Raw genomic sequence first — 16,740 nt, forward strand, 5'->3', positions numbered from 1 at the left:
CTTCATGCAAGAATAACACAAAAAATGTGCAGTCTTCACTGAGAAATGCCCATCTATAGCTTCACTGGAATGATAGCTCACAAATTAAAAGGCTTGCCTCGAACATCGGGGTTAAGGTCGATAAATGAAGTACCAGTAAATTAGGTAAAAGCAACAGATATCATTACAACACTAAGACGCAGGAGGAACCCAGCAAAGCGTGCTATACAAATACCTCATATCATTTGATTTATCATCATCATCATCATTATTAAACTTATTGTTATTCAGTTGCTTTGTTTTGTACTAATGTCAGTGTATATTCTTCCCCAATTCCTGTACTCGCCACAACATTAAGGTCCTCAGGTTTTCAAATGAGATATTGTTCCACTCTGGAGCCTTAACTGAAATACTATTTGGTCTTTACAAAGGCAGCCACTGCACAAAGACACACATGTACAACACACGTACAGCCTGGCAAACAGGTGTGCATATTGGTCAGGGCAGTACCAGGAAAAGTGTATACTCAAAACAAATTCAATGACAACGTTATCGTTTAATACACCTGAAGTCAAAAACACACCCTGGGATTTTACCCCCAAGCCAAACATAGTAAATAAGTGGTGTGTATTACCAGCGAAGAGTGCGAGGCGTTATTTTGAAGAGTACTGAAGGATAGAATCAGAAAAGCCACACACACACTACAGTTGGCATTGCTAGCAGCGGGCACAGTGTGCAGAGATGCTGAGACAGTCTGAGGAAAACAGAAGAAGAATGAACATAAATGAAAGACTCGACGTACCTTCATCTCTATCACTGTCTGCAGGGCTTTGGTCTTGGCCGGTTCAGGCTGAAGTTGCGTTCTTCTGTGCAGCTCCTGCGGAGGGACCCGATAGAAATAAGCTTGGCGATTCATCGTTTCAATGATCTTGTCAATATGAGAGAAACGCACTTTTGCTCCTGTCAGGAAGCACCGTTTTTCGTGAGCATATTTAACAACAGCAGAAGCTACAAGTGCACGGTTTCATAATGTCCCCCCCAGCATCGCCGCAGTCACTATCTAATGTTACTGGCTGCGCTGCCAGCACATGCACTATTTCTAAAGCGCCATCCATAATTAATGTAAACTGACACAGGGCGGACGGCGAGCCAGCTCGAGATCCCCTGGCGAGCAGGTCATGGGTTCCAAAATGGCTGTCACAGAGCCAGCGCTCACGGTGACGAGGCACATCACAGCCGCTGCATTCTGTGTTGGAGACTGCGGTGGAATATACACGGCGTGCATTATTTTTATGTCGATATATTCATTGATGACAAGAAGCAGATGGAGGATGGCAGGTTGAGAAATAAATACATGTTAAATGGAGTGTTGCGTCCAAAATGGATCAGCAAAATATAGACGGCCTACTAATTAACAGATAATGTTGGAATAGATATCGGCGCCATTCAACCCCGCCTTGTGCTATGTCACTGCCATTTTTTCCAAAATGTGCATTAACATACTGTTTTGTGTAAAACGTTAAGGGAGAAAAGGAAGTACTTTCTTATGATATGTTTCGTAAGTATGGATATGTTTATCATGTCACTTCCTGACTTTTTTCTGCTGTATTGATTATTCCCTCCGCCTCATTGATTTGTTGTGTTGCATTTGGGCAATGCTGTGTTATGTGCTGCATATTTATTTATTTATTTATTACATTTATATAGCGCACAAGCAGCCCACGGGCATCATATGTCTGTAAAACTAATAAACACAATTGTAAGAAAAAAGTTACCAAAATAATCATACTAAAATATTAAAACAGGCACATAATTGACATTTTTTCGACACGATCATTTGAAAATATTATTTTGCATAAGCATGCACTTTCATGTTGAGTAACATAAGACAGATGTGTGTTAGTGTCACTTAGTCCTTCAGAACCTTCTTTAGCTGTAATTTGAAAACACAGTCGTAGTGGTCAAATGATGTGTAATAGACACATAGGTCGTTGTTGTTTCAGTGGGGCTGTTGTTGTTCTATTGGTTAAAGGGGGCGGGGGAAGTTGGCTGGCAATGAGCCTTTAATGCTCAGATGTGAAAATGGATAAGAAGTATTATCCCATGTTGTTCTTCTAATTTCTTTTGAAATGCCAATAAAAAGGTGAACATAACATTCTACATAGATACCTACATTAGCAAGCATGTGGCGCCAGCACATGCGGCAATGTAGGTGCAAACCATTAGATGTAAGGAGCCAATGATACCATTGCACATCCCCACCAGGAGCATGAGCAATGTATCCCAGAGATGCCCAACACTCGCCCCATGCCACCATTTCCAGACCCAACAAAAACCAAAGTGGTGATGACTTAATGGTTTAGAATGATTAATCCCGACCTCTGGCATAGCTCTGGGCAATCCTCCTGGCCACCGTTCTTCAGCCTGCCAAGACACTACTGGCAGGGGAAAGACCATATGTCAATAAGGTTGAACGACTCCAGGAGTGGGGTTCAGATCAAACTGCTTGGTCACTTCCCACCTGTACGACACCAGAGTCATGTTTTGGCCTTGTTGGGCATCATCAGTGAGATGTAGTGTAGGTATCTAGGCCTAACAGCCTTGAGACCCAAGTCTGGACAGACCCAAGCTAAAAGTAATTTCAGCAGAAGTGTACTGTAATGGAGAATGGCATATGCACATACCACTCTTATATATTGGCTTTTCATCAGGTCTCACATAATGCTGTCGCAAAGAGTCTGTTCATTCTCACCAATGATTTCCTACAAATATAAAGACGGACTCCATTCCATTGAATGCAGGACGTCGGTAGTCAAAGGTTACAGACTGACACCTAAATCAGCACCTGTCCTAAAAAGGCACCCAGTAATATAATAATTATTATCAGAGTCTATTGCCTGTCTGCACAACCAGAGGTATTGCTAGGGGAGGGCTGAGGGACTATGCCCAGGGGCCCTGGATAGACTCTCAGGGGCTACAACCAAAAGGCTAGCTAGCCCCGAGTCCCGACAATCCTGACATTAGCATAGCCCCAGATCTTTTCCAGACCTAGCAACACCGCTGTGCACACCCATTAAATGCCTAGAAACAGTATATTGGTAAATATTCCCATAGGGTACAGTATATTCCCAGTATAACAGTGAAACTGAATTCAGGGCACTGCTCCTCAAATGAGGGGAGAAAGCGTAACCTTGCCCCCGGGAAGCAGCTCTTCACTGTGTAGCCCCTCGTGCACCAGTGGATGTGTGATTGCAGCACCATATGTAGAATCACTGCTCATCATTAGCTCCCACCTCCTACTCGTTCATAACAGACCTACTGCTGAGAACCACTATGCTCGGGTAACTGTAAACTGCATTTCAGCCTAATACAGTGCCACGCCTGGCTGCAGGGGAATGCACAGATTTCCACATGGTGACCACCCACACCTTTGCAGAGCAGAACGACAAATAGAAATAAGAACGTTTGCTGATGCGACAAAGGTCTGTGCATTACTTATAACTAATGGAGGCCTCCCAAGCGCCAGCATTCAAGCCTGAACAAGTTAGTTGCCAAGTCATGATCTGTTTACACCAATCTCTAAATGAAAGCCAACGGTTTCCACAACAGGCGGACCATCTCATGCAAACAACTCATCTTAATGGAGAGACCAATGTTGGTACATGAGGTGTGTGCCATGAAAGGAAGAGACAGCAAACGTTGGAAAGAGAATGTGCCCACAAAGGCCAAGAAAATTCTGGTTTCTCAAAGAAGAAGAAAGCCCTGTTCCCTGCTGAGGGTGAGTTACCATGCTGGACGGTGGGTCTATTTCCTGTCTCTTTCCCTTGTGTAAACTAGTATATTTTGATTGGAAAAGTATGATATGGGATAAAGTACTTTGTGTTGTGTGCTTCCTATTTACAAGGATGCCATTCATTTTCTATTGGCAAAAGAAACGTTTGAAATGGGGTACCATGCTGTGAGTTGTGTTCTTCCCATTTGTGAGCATTCATGATATTCTCCTGCTGAATATGTCTTTACACTAGTGGCAACACCTTGGCTGTTCCTACCGGACGTTGTCTTGGAGGAGGCATTGCAAATGGATGACCTCATGCAGGAGTAAGATCAGCGGGCAGAATAACCTGCCGGTAATCTCAATGTTGGAGTAGGGGGTGGAGGAAATGCACAATCAGCTGGTAAATGTCACCATCGTTTGGGGAAAGGAACATGGTTTAGAAAATGCATAGAATGTCTGTGATGCCATTGTGGTAAAGGAAATGCAGGAATGCCTTTGGAACGAAAAACAAGGAATCACAAGTGCCTGCAAAAATGTTTTTAAGGATGCCATTGGCTTTTTGATGTTAGACTCAATACTAATTGCTTTAGGTCAGAAAACCTGACCTCAAGTGTGGCATCGGAGGGGTGGATGTTGTTATGTTGTTTGAGACCGAGTAAGGTAACTGCAGCAATGGTTCTGATTGACCAAATGGAGTTTGGCCAAATTGGTCGGCTGCTTTTTCGCAGGTTTTTCCCCATTTCTGGTGTTCCACCCCCTTCCCAGCCCTCTGCGTAAGCCACACCCATGCTGTGCATGGAGTCTCGCGCAAGGCTCTCAACGGCTCGCAGAGACATGCCGAGCTTGCGCAATCACCACACAAGTCCAGGAGAAGTACCGTGAATTCAATTTCATGAATCACCAAACTGGGATTTGAGCACAGAATGGCACGCAAGTAGCCTATTTTCTGCGCGAATAATGCCTGCAAAAAAGACCAGAACCTTCAGGGCTGTCCCCACAATTTGAGCATCACAAAGAAGCATCATTTGAGACTACTGGGGACACAGTATTTGCCTGTTAAGAAATACTGCATGAAAGAAGCATTGGGAGTTTGTGGCACAGGCCAAGCTGTAGGGAGAAGTGCAAGAGGCATTGTCAGGCTTTTGACATACACCATTACCATGACTTGTAACCCAGCGTTCCATGACTTCTACCACAGCAACCTACATAATTGCCACTGCCAGAGCTCCTTGGACAGACATCTACTCCAAGCCTTTAGTAGTCATTGGGTATGCTGTTTACTGTAGATTCTCATTTAGCTCTGTTCCGCAACTGACAGTGATATCATTTTCTTTCTGTAAGGTCTTGGATTTGGGCCACTTCTTTTGGAAACAAGGTCCTAGAATTCTGTGATGTGAATGGCTGCCAAGAGGGGGCATCAATGAGGACAGTTTGGAATGTTGTGGATTCAAATGTTACAATATTGTTGGATGATTCTCAAGGGACCAGTCTGTAGTTTGGCCTGTGGTAGGATATTGCCTACGTACTCAGGTCTTAATGTGTATCTTTTACAAGCCTGGTTTGACTTCATTCATTTTTTAATCATTCCTATCAGCTGGTGTATTTTTAGGATGGGGTGGGTAGACTTATGCGCATCTTGTGAATGTCTGTTTTATTTGTCCGATTGTCCAAGTTGTGCAGCAGGCATTTGGTTCTGTGAGTGGGTAAAAGCAGTCTATATTAAGGTCTCCCTGTAGCTGAGACATGTTGGAGACACAGGATGGATGATGTATTCCTTCTTCACAGTTTTTTAAGGATGACATTGGCTGTTTGACATTAGCCTCAATACTAAATGCTTTAGGTCAGAAAACAGCTGTGTGGCACCGGAGGGGCTGATGTTGTTTGAGACCGAGTAACGTAACTGCATAAATGGTTCTGACTGACCAAATGGAGTTTGGCCAAAACTGTATGCCCTGATTTTTCTTCCCCATTTCTGGTGGTTCCACCTCCTTCCCAACCCTCTGCGTAAGCCATGCCCATGCAGTTCATGGAGTCTCGCACAAGGCTCTCGACGGCTCGCAGAGACATGCCAAGCCAGCGCGATCTCCACACAAGTCCAGGAGAAGTACCGCACATTCAATTCTATGAATCACCAAACGGGGATTTGCGCACAGAATGGCATTCAAGTAGGCTGTTTTCTGTGTGAATAATTCCATGAATCGGGCCCTCTGTCTGTTTAGCTATTTGGTTCTTCATTGTACTTTATGGCCTAACCATCTTGCCTTGACTTTTGCTGTCCGCTTGCTGTTCTTTGTCCCTTAATTGCTGCATGAGATTGGGTTATTGTAATTGCTTTGCATTCCTTTTGCCTTATCCGTTGTAGCCCCCTCCTCCTGAGTTGAGGCGTTACCAACTGTGACCCCTTTCTGTAGCACACCCTTTCTTAATGCTCACCTTTACTGTTTTAGTTCCCTTCTTTTCTTTATTCTCCTGCTTCCTCCTTCACACCCCTTCCTCCCCCTCTGTCCGCTTGCATGCTCAACACTTGCACAATTATAATACTTGCAACAGGTCTGTTTGGCTGATGTAGCCCCTCAGTCCACGGGGCGAGGATTTTCCAGGCAGCAGCCTCTTGCCTGTTTAGCCTAATCCGTGTCTGTATTCCTGATATAGCCCCTCAGTCCACGAGGCAAGGCTTTTCCAGGCTGCAGCCTCTTATCTGCTTAGCCTAATCCGTGTCTGTATTCCTGATATAGCCCCTCAATCCATGAGGCAAGGCTTTTCCAGGCTACAGCCTCTTACCTGCTTGGCCTAATCTGTGTCTGTATTCCAGATGTAGCCCCTTAGTCCACAAGGTGAGGCTTTCCCAGGCTGCAGCCTCTTACCTGCTTAGCCTAATCTGTGTCTGTATTCCTGATGTAGTCCTTCAGTCCACAAGGCGAGGCTTTCCCAGGCTGCAGCCTCTTACCTGCTTAGCCTATTCCGTGTCTGTATTCCTGATGTAGCCCTTCAGTCCACAAGGCGAGGCTTTCCCAGGCTGCAGCCACTCTTACCTGACTTATGCTTTGCATGTCTGGTTTTTCCTCACTGCAACTTGCCTACTTGTCCTGCACTTACTGTTTTTGTTTCTTTCTGTGCCTCTCACCCCCCCTCCCTTTTTTATGTTCATCACTTGCACGTTCCAAAGCATCTAATAACCTGGTCAGAACGCTATTGTTTTGTCTTCATCCCCTCCCCGTCCTGCACTCCCCCTCGTCCTCCTCTCTCCTGCTCCCATTCTTTAGCACTTGTACATTCCGAATGTTTCAAGACCTTTTAAGAACATTTTTTTTCTTATTTTCTCCCCTTGCCCCGTCTTGATGTGCCATGAAACACAACTTTACTGTATAATGCACATTAGAAATAAACAATGAATAAATAAACAGATCAGAAAATATATTGAACTTCATTTACATACTCCACCACAAGAACCATCAACTCACATTGCTATCTCTGATCTAATGCATTAAAAATGGCTAAAATATACATAACATGAGAAATGGCTGTACAGCAACCATCAGGGTGCAATGTAATATTCATTTGGAATGGCTTCATGCATTGCTATGTCAGCAGTGTTCTTCCTTTCCTTCCATGCATGTGTTGGTGTAGTTAACGGATGATGTCCAGACTGCTGGAATTTGCTACCCAATAAACAGCTGGCTAGTCATTAACTAACCATTAGCTGCAAGCCGATCCAACAGCCTACACATTGTCTCTATTAAAAAGCAGTCTTTCTTGCCAAATATGTCCCTCTAAACATATACTGCTATTAGCGTTACCTCCTCTGTCACTACCATGGCCATGTCATGTGAAACGTTTTGATGGTCAGCGAGTGATGCCAAAAAGCAGTTTTGTTTAAGTGGGAAAATCTCACAACCAGGATCCTAGGCAATGGCAGGTCTGACAGCATAATGAAGACGATTAGCACTAACGGAACTAAACATGTAATCGTGCATTTGTCTTTTATTGCAAATAGAGACCAACAATGTCCTAAAATGGAGTGTGAACTAGTAGGTGGCAGCATGAACTATCCTTGATGGAGGCCTTGTCCTCACCCTGGAACTTCTCAATTGCACTTTGAAGTGTCTTGATGTATGCCTCTGAGAAGAGGAGTGCTGTGCCCTGCCTCTTCTCTCTGTGCCAATCCTACCTAGAGAGCTTCAGCAGGAGGAAGGGGTCCCACTGCAAAGAAAGGAACCATAGTCTCACATAAACTGTACAGTACCATGTAAGACCTCACGGACCAAGTCCTGGAAGAGTTGAGGCAGGCAGACATGTTGCTTTGGCATGACAGGAAACAGGGCCCTACGTCTCACGTACTCCGTAGAGTGCCGCGTACTCCGTAGAGTGCCATATGACACCTAACGGAGCAAGTCCTGGAAGAGTTGAGGCAGGCAGACATGTTGCTTTGGCATGACAGGAATCAGGGCCCTACGTCTCATGTACACTGTAGAGTACCATGTGAGACCTAACGGAGCAAGTCCTGGATGAATTGAGGCAGGCAGACATGTTGCTTTGGTATGACAGGAAACAGGGCCCTACTGCACATTTTCTCGATCTCTCCACCCCTTCTCCATCAATTCCTGGCTTTCCCATGAATCAGTCCTCATTTTCTCGTCAAAATCTAAAGAATTTTGATCCTCTTTCCTTTTTACCTTCGCTCACCTCTTTGCTACCACCCTTGCCTACCTTCTCTTCCTATGAATTTTCACAGCAAACATTCTTCAGCTTCGTTCCTCTCTAACCCCATCTATTACCACCCTCTCTCATTCTCTTTCCTCGCTCCCATCCTTCTTCTCCTTCTCCTTTACTCCCATCTCCGATTCTGAAACGGGCCTATTTCTCTCTAGAGCTCATCCTTCCTTCTTTCTTTTTCCTTCTTTCTTCTCACTCCCAAAGATGTTCCTTCCCTTTTCCCATATCTCTCTTCTCTCATCAACTCTTCCATTTCTTCTTAAGTGTTCCCATTTACTTTCATACATATTATTATATATTCTATACTGAAAAAACCTTCCCTGCATCCCAGTCTTCACCCTAACTATCGTCTCATCTCCCTTTTCCCTTTTCTCTCTGAACATCTTGAGTGTGTCATCCACTCCTGAACTCTAATATCATTCTCTCCTTCCCCTTCACCAGTCTGGCTTTTTCCCCTATGCAATCATCAGCTTTGCTCCATGTCACCAACTCTCTTCTTACTGCTAGACACTCTAAACACTTGTGTTTACTCATCCTACTCGACCTCGCTGCTGCGTTCAACACGGTCAATCAAAGCACATGCCATGTTCTCTCTCTCTTCCATGGGTTTCTCTGACTCTGGCCCTGATTCATGGATTATTTGCGCCGAAAAAAACGGGATTTGTGCGCCATTCTGGCCGCAAATCCCCATTTGTTAAACAGGGATTTGCGGGCAGAATGGCACACAAATCCTGTTTTTTTCGGTGCAAATAATCCATGAATCAGGGCCTCTGTCTTTGTCTGATTTTGATCTTATCTCTCTAACAGTACTTTCTCTATTTCCTGGGTTGATGCTCACTCCACTTCCCTCCCTGTGCAATTCGGTGCCCCACAGGGGTTTGTCACTGGACCCCTTTTCTCTCTCAACACGTCTCCTACCTCTGAGGTTATCACTGAATTTAGGTTTTCATCTATCTTTTATGATGACTACACTAAAATGTTCCTTTCCTTCTCTGACATCCTCAACTCTCTCCTCACTTGCCTCTCCTCATGTCTGCTTGCCATCCAACACTAGCTGCATTGTCGTTTTTCTTCATCTTAACCCTTCAAAGACCGAAATCCTCTTCTTCCTCTCTTCCGCCTCTGTTTCTCTTCCTGTCTCTGCTCTTTGCTTCCCCCCTGTCCAATTGCCCTTCTCGGACACTGCACAAAACAAAAGCAGGGTGTATTCCTTGACTCTGTTCTTTCCTTTTCTAATTATATCAATGCTACTGCCAGTACTTGTCGGTTTCAGTTACATAGCATCCAGAAGATTCAGCATCTCTTGTCCTTTTTCACAGCAAAACCCCTAATTTCTGCTTTTATTTTTTCTTGCATTTTATATTGCTCATCTTTTCTCCTCGAACTTCCTACCTACCAGCTGTCCCCCTCCATTCAGTTCACCATCAATCCATTCACATTCTTTTCTACTTCTCTTTCCTCGCTCCCATCCTTATTCTTCTTTACACCAATTTCCGATGCTGAAACTGTCCGATTTATCTCTGGAGCTCACCCTATGGCTTCCCCTCACTATCCCCTTCCTTTTTTCCTCACTACTAAAGTTTTCCCCTCCTTTCTCCCACACCTCTCTTGTCTCATGAACTCTTCCATCTGTGCTTCTGTTTTCCCATCTAGTTTCAAACATACTATTATAATTCCCATCCTGAAAAACCATCCCTGCATCCCTCTCTTCCATCTATCGTCCCATCTCTCTTCCCCTTTTCTCTCTAAACATCTTGAGTGTGTCATCCACTCTTGATGGTCTGACTACCTCCATTTTCTTTCTCTATTTCTTGGCCTGACTCTCACTCCCCTTCCCTCCCAGTGGAATGAACTGGCCCCCAAGGAACTGTCGTTGGTCCTGTTTTCACTCTCTACATATGTCCTCCCACCAAGGTTATCTCTAAATAGTTTTTTTTGTCTCACTTTGATGCCGACTACACTCACATTTTTCTTTCCTTATCTGACTTCCTTGACTCTCAGCACAATTTCCTCTCCTCATGTCTGCTTGCCATCCAATGAGCCAATCCTCATTTTCTTCATCTTAACACTTCAAAGACCGAAATCCTCTCCATCGTCTCTTCCTCCTCTATTTCTCTTCCTGTCTCCGCTCTTTGCTCCCCCACTCTGTCCTATTAGCCTTTTCTGACACTGCACAAAATATAATCAGGGTGTACTCTGACTCTATTCTTTCCTTTTCTAATTATATCAATGCTACTGCCAGTACTTGTCGGTTTCAGTTACATAGCATCCAGAAGATTCAGCATCTCTTGTCCTTTTTCACAGCAAAACCCCTAATTTCTGCTTTTATTTTTTCTTGCATTTTATATTGCTCATCTTTTCTCCTCGAACTTCCTACCTACCAGCTGTCCCCCTCCATTCAGTTCACCATCAATCCATTCACATTCTTTTCTACTTCTCTTTCCTCGCTCCCATCCTTATTCTTCTTTACACCAATTTCCGATGCTGAAACTGTCCGATTTATCTCTGGAGCTCACCCTATGGCTTCCCCTCACTATCCCCTTCCTTTTTTCCTCACTACTAAAGTTTTCCCCTCCTTTCTCCCACACCTCTCTTGTCTCATGAACTCTTCCATCTGTGCTTCTGTTTTCCCATCTAGTTTCAAACATACTATTATAATTCCCATCCTGAAAAACCATCCCTGCATCCCTCTCTTCCATCTATCGTCCCATCTCTCTTCCCCTTTTCTCTCTAAACATCTTGAGTGTGTCATCCACTCTTGATGGTCTGACTCCCTCCATTTTCTTTCTCTATTTCTTGGCCTGACTCTCACTCCCCTTCCCTCCCAGTGGAATGAACTGGCCCCCAAGGAACTGTCGTTGGTCCTGTTTTCACTCTCTACATATGTCCTCCCACCAAGGTTATCTCTAAATAGTTTTTTTTGTCTCACTTTGATGCCGACTACACTCACATTTTTCTTTCCTTATCTGACTTCCTTGACTCTCAGCACAATTTCCTCTCCTCATGTCTGCTTGCCATCCAATGAGCCAATCCTCATTTTCTTCATCTTAACACTTCAAAGACCGAAATCCTCTCCATCGTCTCTTCCTCCTCTATTTCTCTTCCTGTCTCCGCTCTTTGCTCCCCCACTCTGTCCTATTAGCCTTTTCTGACACTGCACAAAATATAATCAGGGTGTACTCTGACTCTATTCTTTCCTTTTCTAATCATATCAATGCTACTGCCAGTACTTGTCGTTTTCAGTTACATAGCATCCACAAGATTCAACATCTATTGCCCTTTTTCGCAGCATAAACCCTAATTTCTGCTTTTACTTTTTCTTGCATTTTGTATTGCTCATCTTTACTCCTCCATCCGCCTACCTACTTGCGGTGCCCCCTGTGTTCAATTCACCAACTATCCATTCACGCTCTGTTCTCTCTTCTTTCTCGCTCCTCTATTTCTTCAGCTCTTCTTTCTCTCTCCTGGCTCTCTTGAATTATCTATGGATGGTTTTTGAATGTGTTTATGGTCTCTCGCCACTCTATCGCTCATCACTAGTATCTTTTCACTCCCCCTCCGCTCTCTCCACACTCAGTTTCTCTTTATCCCAGCCATACTCAGAGGCGCCACCAAGGGGTGCCCAAGGGGGCCATGGCCACCCTCATAAAAACGCTGCACCCCCCCACCAAACCACCTGCTTCTTATGAATGCAACCTCGTGTGCCACCCAAGGTGACCTCATCAGGCCACCCCTATGAAAAAAGTCAGGAAGCACCACTGGCCGTACCTAAGCCTCCCTGTGCCCCATCCCACTTTCAATCCTTTCCCCTTCTAGCTCTCAAGTATTGAATCTCTCTTCCCTTTTAATTTGCTCTTCTTTTACTCTCCCCTTCTTCCAGGCTAGACTCAAAACCTTCCTTCTTTCTTCACCATCTTTAACATCATTTCCTAACAGTTTTTTCACTATGTTCATGATTTTGTACAATCTATTTTCTTTTTTTCAGCACTGAGGCGTAAGCACTTTATAAATAAATTACGTATACATAGTGCATAGCCACCCAGGTATGTCCTTCAAATGACTTTTAAAGCTGGGCATTCCTACCTTAAGTGTCAGAATACAATTCAAATGCATGGACTCTGCATTAAAGCAAACAGTGCTGGAAGGAGCAATACTGAACTGGGGCCACCCCCAAATCTGACAATACCCAAGAAAGAATGAATTGATCGTTAATCTCACAGAGTTGTGTGCCTCATGATTGCTGCCTAAACCTGCCCATAACGAGAACAGGTGAACATAAGGCTGCAACACAATAGCCCTTGCCCTGAACCTGCCCCTTGTGTGTTGGGATTGGAACATTGACCATCCTTTTGTTAGCTAAGATTTTGTGTACTTTGAGATTTTTTTGAATGCATTTTAGCTAAGTTGCAGCAAATTATGTTTCAAAATATGAAGAACTAGCTGTGCGCCGTATAACATATGCTGACCTAGAATAGTCTTTCCATCTGTCTACAACAGAGATGTTCTCTGTTAGTCTGCATTAATATTCCCATTCCATCTCCCTGTTAACCAATGTCAACAATTACAAGCCATCTGTCTCTTAGCTCGTTTCAGTGTCTCTGCACCTTTGTCATTCTCCTATGGGCTTCCTTCTGTATGCTTTCCATTCTGGTGAAAATGTGTTTATAACCGATTTCCACAGACATCCTAACATGTGTGTGTATTTTATTTGTATTTTTTAATAATTATAAAACCAGTAAACGCTCCATAGTTAAGACAAAGCCTATTTGAATTGCCTTTTCCCAAAATTATTTTGCTAATAACCTTTGACTTGCTGGACAGATTTAGAAAAGATTTTCCAAATAGATTTTCCAGCACGCCCCCCAAACAGAAAATGTTGGAGAAACTTAATGAAATGGCTCAAAAGCCATCAGGAAAATAAAACATGATGTTTTATACCTACTCAATATTTAGAAATAAGCAATCCACGATGACGCTGCACGCCACACGTGCCTTCGGAACCTCTGGTTGCAGGCGAGAGAGGATGACATCAATATTCCCACTGGACAACACCAAGAAGCAATCTCTAAAGACGTTTCAAGAGGAAAGATCATCACAGAGTATAACCTATCCCAAGGTGGGTGACACAGGAGCCTGCAAAGTAACATATCAGGCTTAATAGCACCAGAGCCCCATGAATTTAAAATGGGATGGGTTCATAAATTCAGAGTCTTGTACCTGGAGGAAGAAGATGTAGCTGTGGATGCTCCCGAAATAAAAGGGGAGGCTGCTGAATGGAGGAATCCATGTTAGACTCCTGGGAGGGCTCTGGCCTGGAGGGAGGCAGTTCAATCCAGTAAAGGCTGGAAGGAAAGGGGAAGAGATACTAAGTCCTGCTGGTGCATAGCTGAACTTAAGTGGACTGCAGCTCCTTTCAGCGCTTGCACTTGAAGCCTCTGGCAGAAACCTGTAACCTAAGCCCTGAGAGAGAGGAATGCTGTAAGTGCTGTGACCTGATGTTATATTATGATAATGTGATTTATACAGAGCACCGCTGTCATTTCCATGGTCTCCTGGTGATCTGGCAGATCTGATAAGAAAGGAGAGGGTTGGGTATGTTAGTGGGAAGCAGAGGGTTAGCGCAAGAGTGCTTTTGCTGTTCTGTTGGTAATTGCAGTGTTGTGTGGGGTTTGCTTCTAGGTGGTATAAGTTGATGGGTGTTCGGGTGTGTGAGCCTGTATTGGTGGTTTTGTGTGCCTGTGGTGTCGAGGTAGAATTGAGGTGAAATTGAGTGTCTTGCGTTAGTTCTTGAAGGAGGTGTGGATTTTGCAGTGTGATTTTAGAATTGGTGTTGTGGTAGTCATGTGTGGGTGTTGCATTTGGTAAGTGTGTGGTGTTTTTACAGGAATATGGAGAGTTTTAGTAGGGTTAATGGTAGGAAGGGGATATCCTTATGCCCATGTTGTGTATATTATTTGCTTATAAGAGGGGCTTATTGTGAATCCTTGGTTAAAGGTCAAAGGATCGAATCAAAAGGATCAAAATGCAATAGGGATGAATCAAAAGGACCGAAAACAAAAGGGTCTAATTATTATTATTTTTGTTTATTTTTTTGGGGGGGTCCCCCGCAAACTCCCGTTTTTGCTGTAAAAAACACTTTTTTTCCTATACGGAAAACCCCAAAAAAAATATACATTTAAAAAAAGGCTTTTGACCCTTTTTTCGGTCCTATTGACTCAACCCTATTGTATTCGATCCTTTTGTTTTAGATCCTTTGATTGGACACCTGAATCCTTTCCTCTTGACACAAAGAAGACAGGGAAAGTGCAAACCCAGAAAAAAGGGGGGGAGTGCAGGTCCTGTAACCCAAGGCCAAGGAGGCAGGCCTGCTATGAATGCTGCAACCGGAAGCCTATAACAGTCCTACTGTGCATCCTACATCCAAAGGCCTGCAAGAGAAAAGCAGCCTGCTGTTAATCCAGTAAATGGGAAACAAGATGAATATGAACCCTGATACAAGGGGAAACAGAGGATAGACGGTCAGGAATTCTGAAGCTCAAAGTCCTGGAGGAGCCTATTGAAAACCTTGGAAGACCTAAGGAACAAGTGTGTTTGTTTTTAGGGATGGACTTTAAAGGGTAGGTTTATGAACTTTTGATTTCTCCAAATCTATGGAATGTGTGTGTATTAGCATAGGGTATACAGCAGGATAATGACTAATTATACTTACGATTGAGACTTTTCTGTTCTGCATTTCTTTGTAGTTTAGGGCATCCCTGGAGGGGCAATAACTTGTTAAAATAGGTTTTGGGTATTAGATTTGATCACAAGGGCAACACTGAAAGGACAGAGGGATAACTATTGCTTTAAACCCATTCTGACACAGTTTCATTTATAATGATGGGTTATTTATAACGCACTTAATACCCAGAGGTTTCTAAGTGCAGACCCGGGGATCGAACCTGTGTTGCTCCATGTCGTCTTGTTTCCAAGGCGAGCACGTTGCTGCTGAGCTATCCTCCCGCGACAGTCTGTCATTAGTTGTAGAATGTCCCCTACTATCTGTTAGGCATGTATCTAACCTTAACCCTAACCATTCTGTTAATACAAATAAAGATTTGTTGAACCATAACTTAGAGGTGATGTTTATCAATGCCCCGAAATCCCAAAAAGTGGTGTCGGAAGTCAGTGGGCCTCATTACGAGGTGGGCGCAAAGGGATACCGGGCACTGTTAAGGACATCGGTGCCGGTAATCCCTTTGCACCCTATTCGGAGGTCCCTTAGCGGGTCTCGCTATGGGTGCCCGGTTTTACCAGGCGCCCTTAGCGGGAGCCGCAAAGGGACCAGGGAGCAAATAACGGTACCGCAAATTGCGGTACCCGTATTAGCTCGCGCCCCATTCCCATTGAGCCCTATGGGGGGTCAAATGGTAATGGCGATTGCCTTTTTCAATGGGGACTTACCGGTCCCTCCAAGGTCGAAATGGACCGGTAAGTCCCCATGGAACCAGGGCGGACTCAGTACCGGTATGGGAGGTAGTCATGGCACAAATAGCACCATAATTACCTCCATATTCGAATGAGGCCCAGTGTAGAGGACCTGATAAATCTTCTAACCTATTGAGTAGATATGGCTGCCACTATAGTTCGATCTGACACCTAAACAGATATCTAACGGGAGATTTGAGAAATAAGGAGAATGAAGAATGGTCCCCAAAAAAAGAGAATTACTTTTTTTCACTACTGTACTGATATATTTATCCCCATCTGTAGGTCTCATAGGAGGAACTGTAATGAGCTACAGAGCGCTCATGACCATCTTATACCAGGGAGCCATGAAGGCCTGATAGATGTATAATATATAGATAACTATATAGAATATATAAACAGATAGAAATAGATCTGCACCTGGAGTTACCCTCCAACTGCTGTGCCTACGTCACCTGCAACCAAAGGGTCTGTTTCCAGTAGATGAAAGGTCATAACAGCTCTTTTGCTCAACCCGCTGTGAGCAACTTGCCCATTTTCCACCTTAATGTTTGCCATTCCCTCTGAAAATGTTGAATAGAGCCATAGAGGCCCATCTTCAGTATGGCCTCCTAGGCAATGCTGGAGAATACCTACCACAAGATAATGGTTGCTTCAAGCATGAGATCCATCTAATACCAGAAACACAGGGAACTCTTAAGAAGGAGAAACACCATTAACAAACCAACTGGACCCTGGGTAATGAGCGGAAACACTTATGCCGGGGAAGCGGGTAAAAGACCTGAAATGGATGATGGCAGACTGAC

At 44.1% G+C, this 16,740-nt stretch overlaps 1 protein-coding gene across 14 annotated transcripts in view; it reads right to left on the reverse strand.

The window, feature by feature from the left end:
* ERC2 (ELKS/RAB6-interacting/CAST family member 2) overlaps positions 1-16,740 on the reverse strand; it is a 4,434,974-nt gene that overhangs the window by 3,405,810 nt on the left and 1,012,424 nt on the right. For all 14 annotated transcript variants that reach the window (XM_069643656.1, XM_069643655.1, XM_069643659.1 and 11 more), the window contains one exon: positions 782-856. In XM_069643656.1, coding sequence (XP_069499757.1) covers positions 782-856 — 75 coding nt within the window. The remainder of the gene's footprint in view (positions 1-781; positions 857-16,740) is intronic.

The sequence above is a fragment of the Ambystoma mexicanum genome, chromosome 2p, assembly GCF_040938575.1.
Source record: "Ambystoma mexicanum isolate Mex_15411 chromosome 2p, UKY_AmexF1_1, whole genome shotgun sequence".
NCBI classification, from domain to species: Eukaryota; Metazoa; Chordata; class Amphibia; order Caudata; family Ambystomatidae; genus Ambystoma; species Ambystoma mexicanum.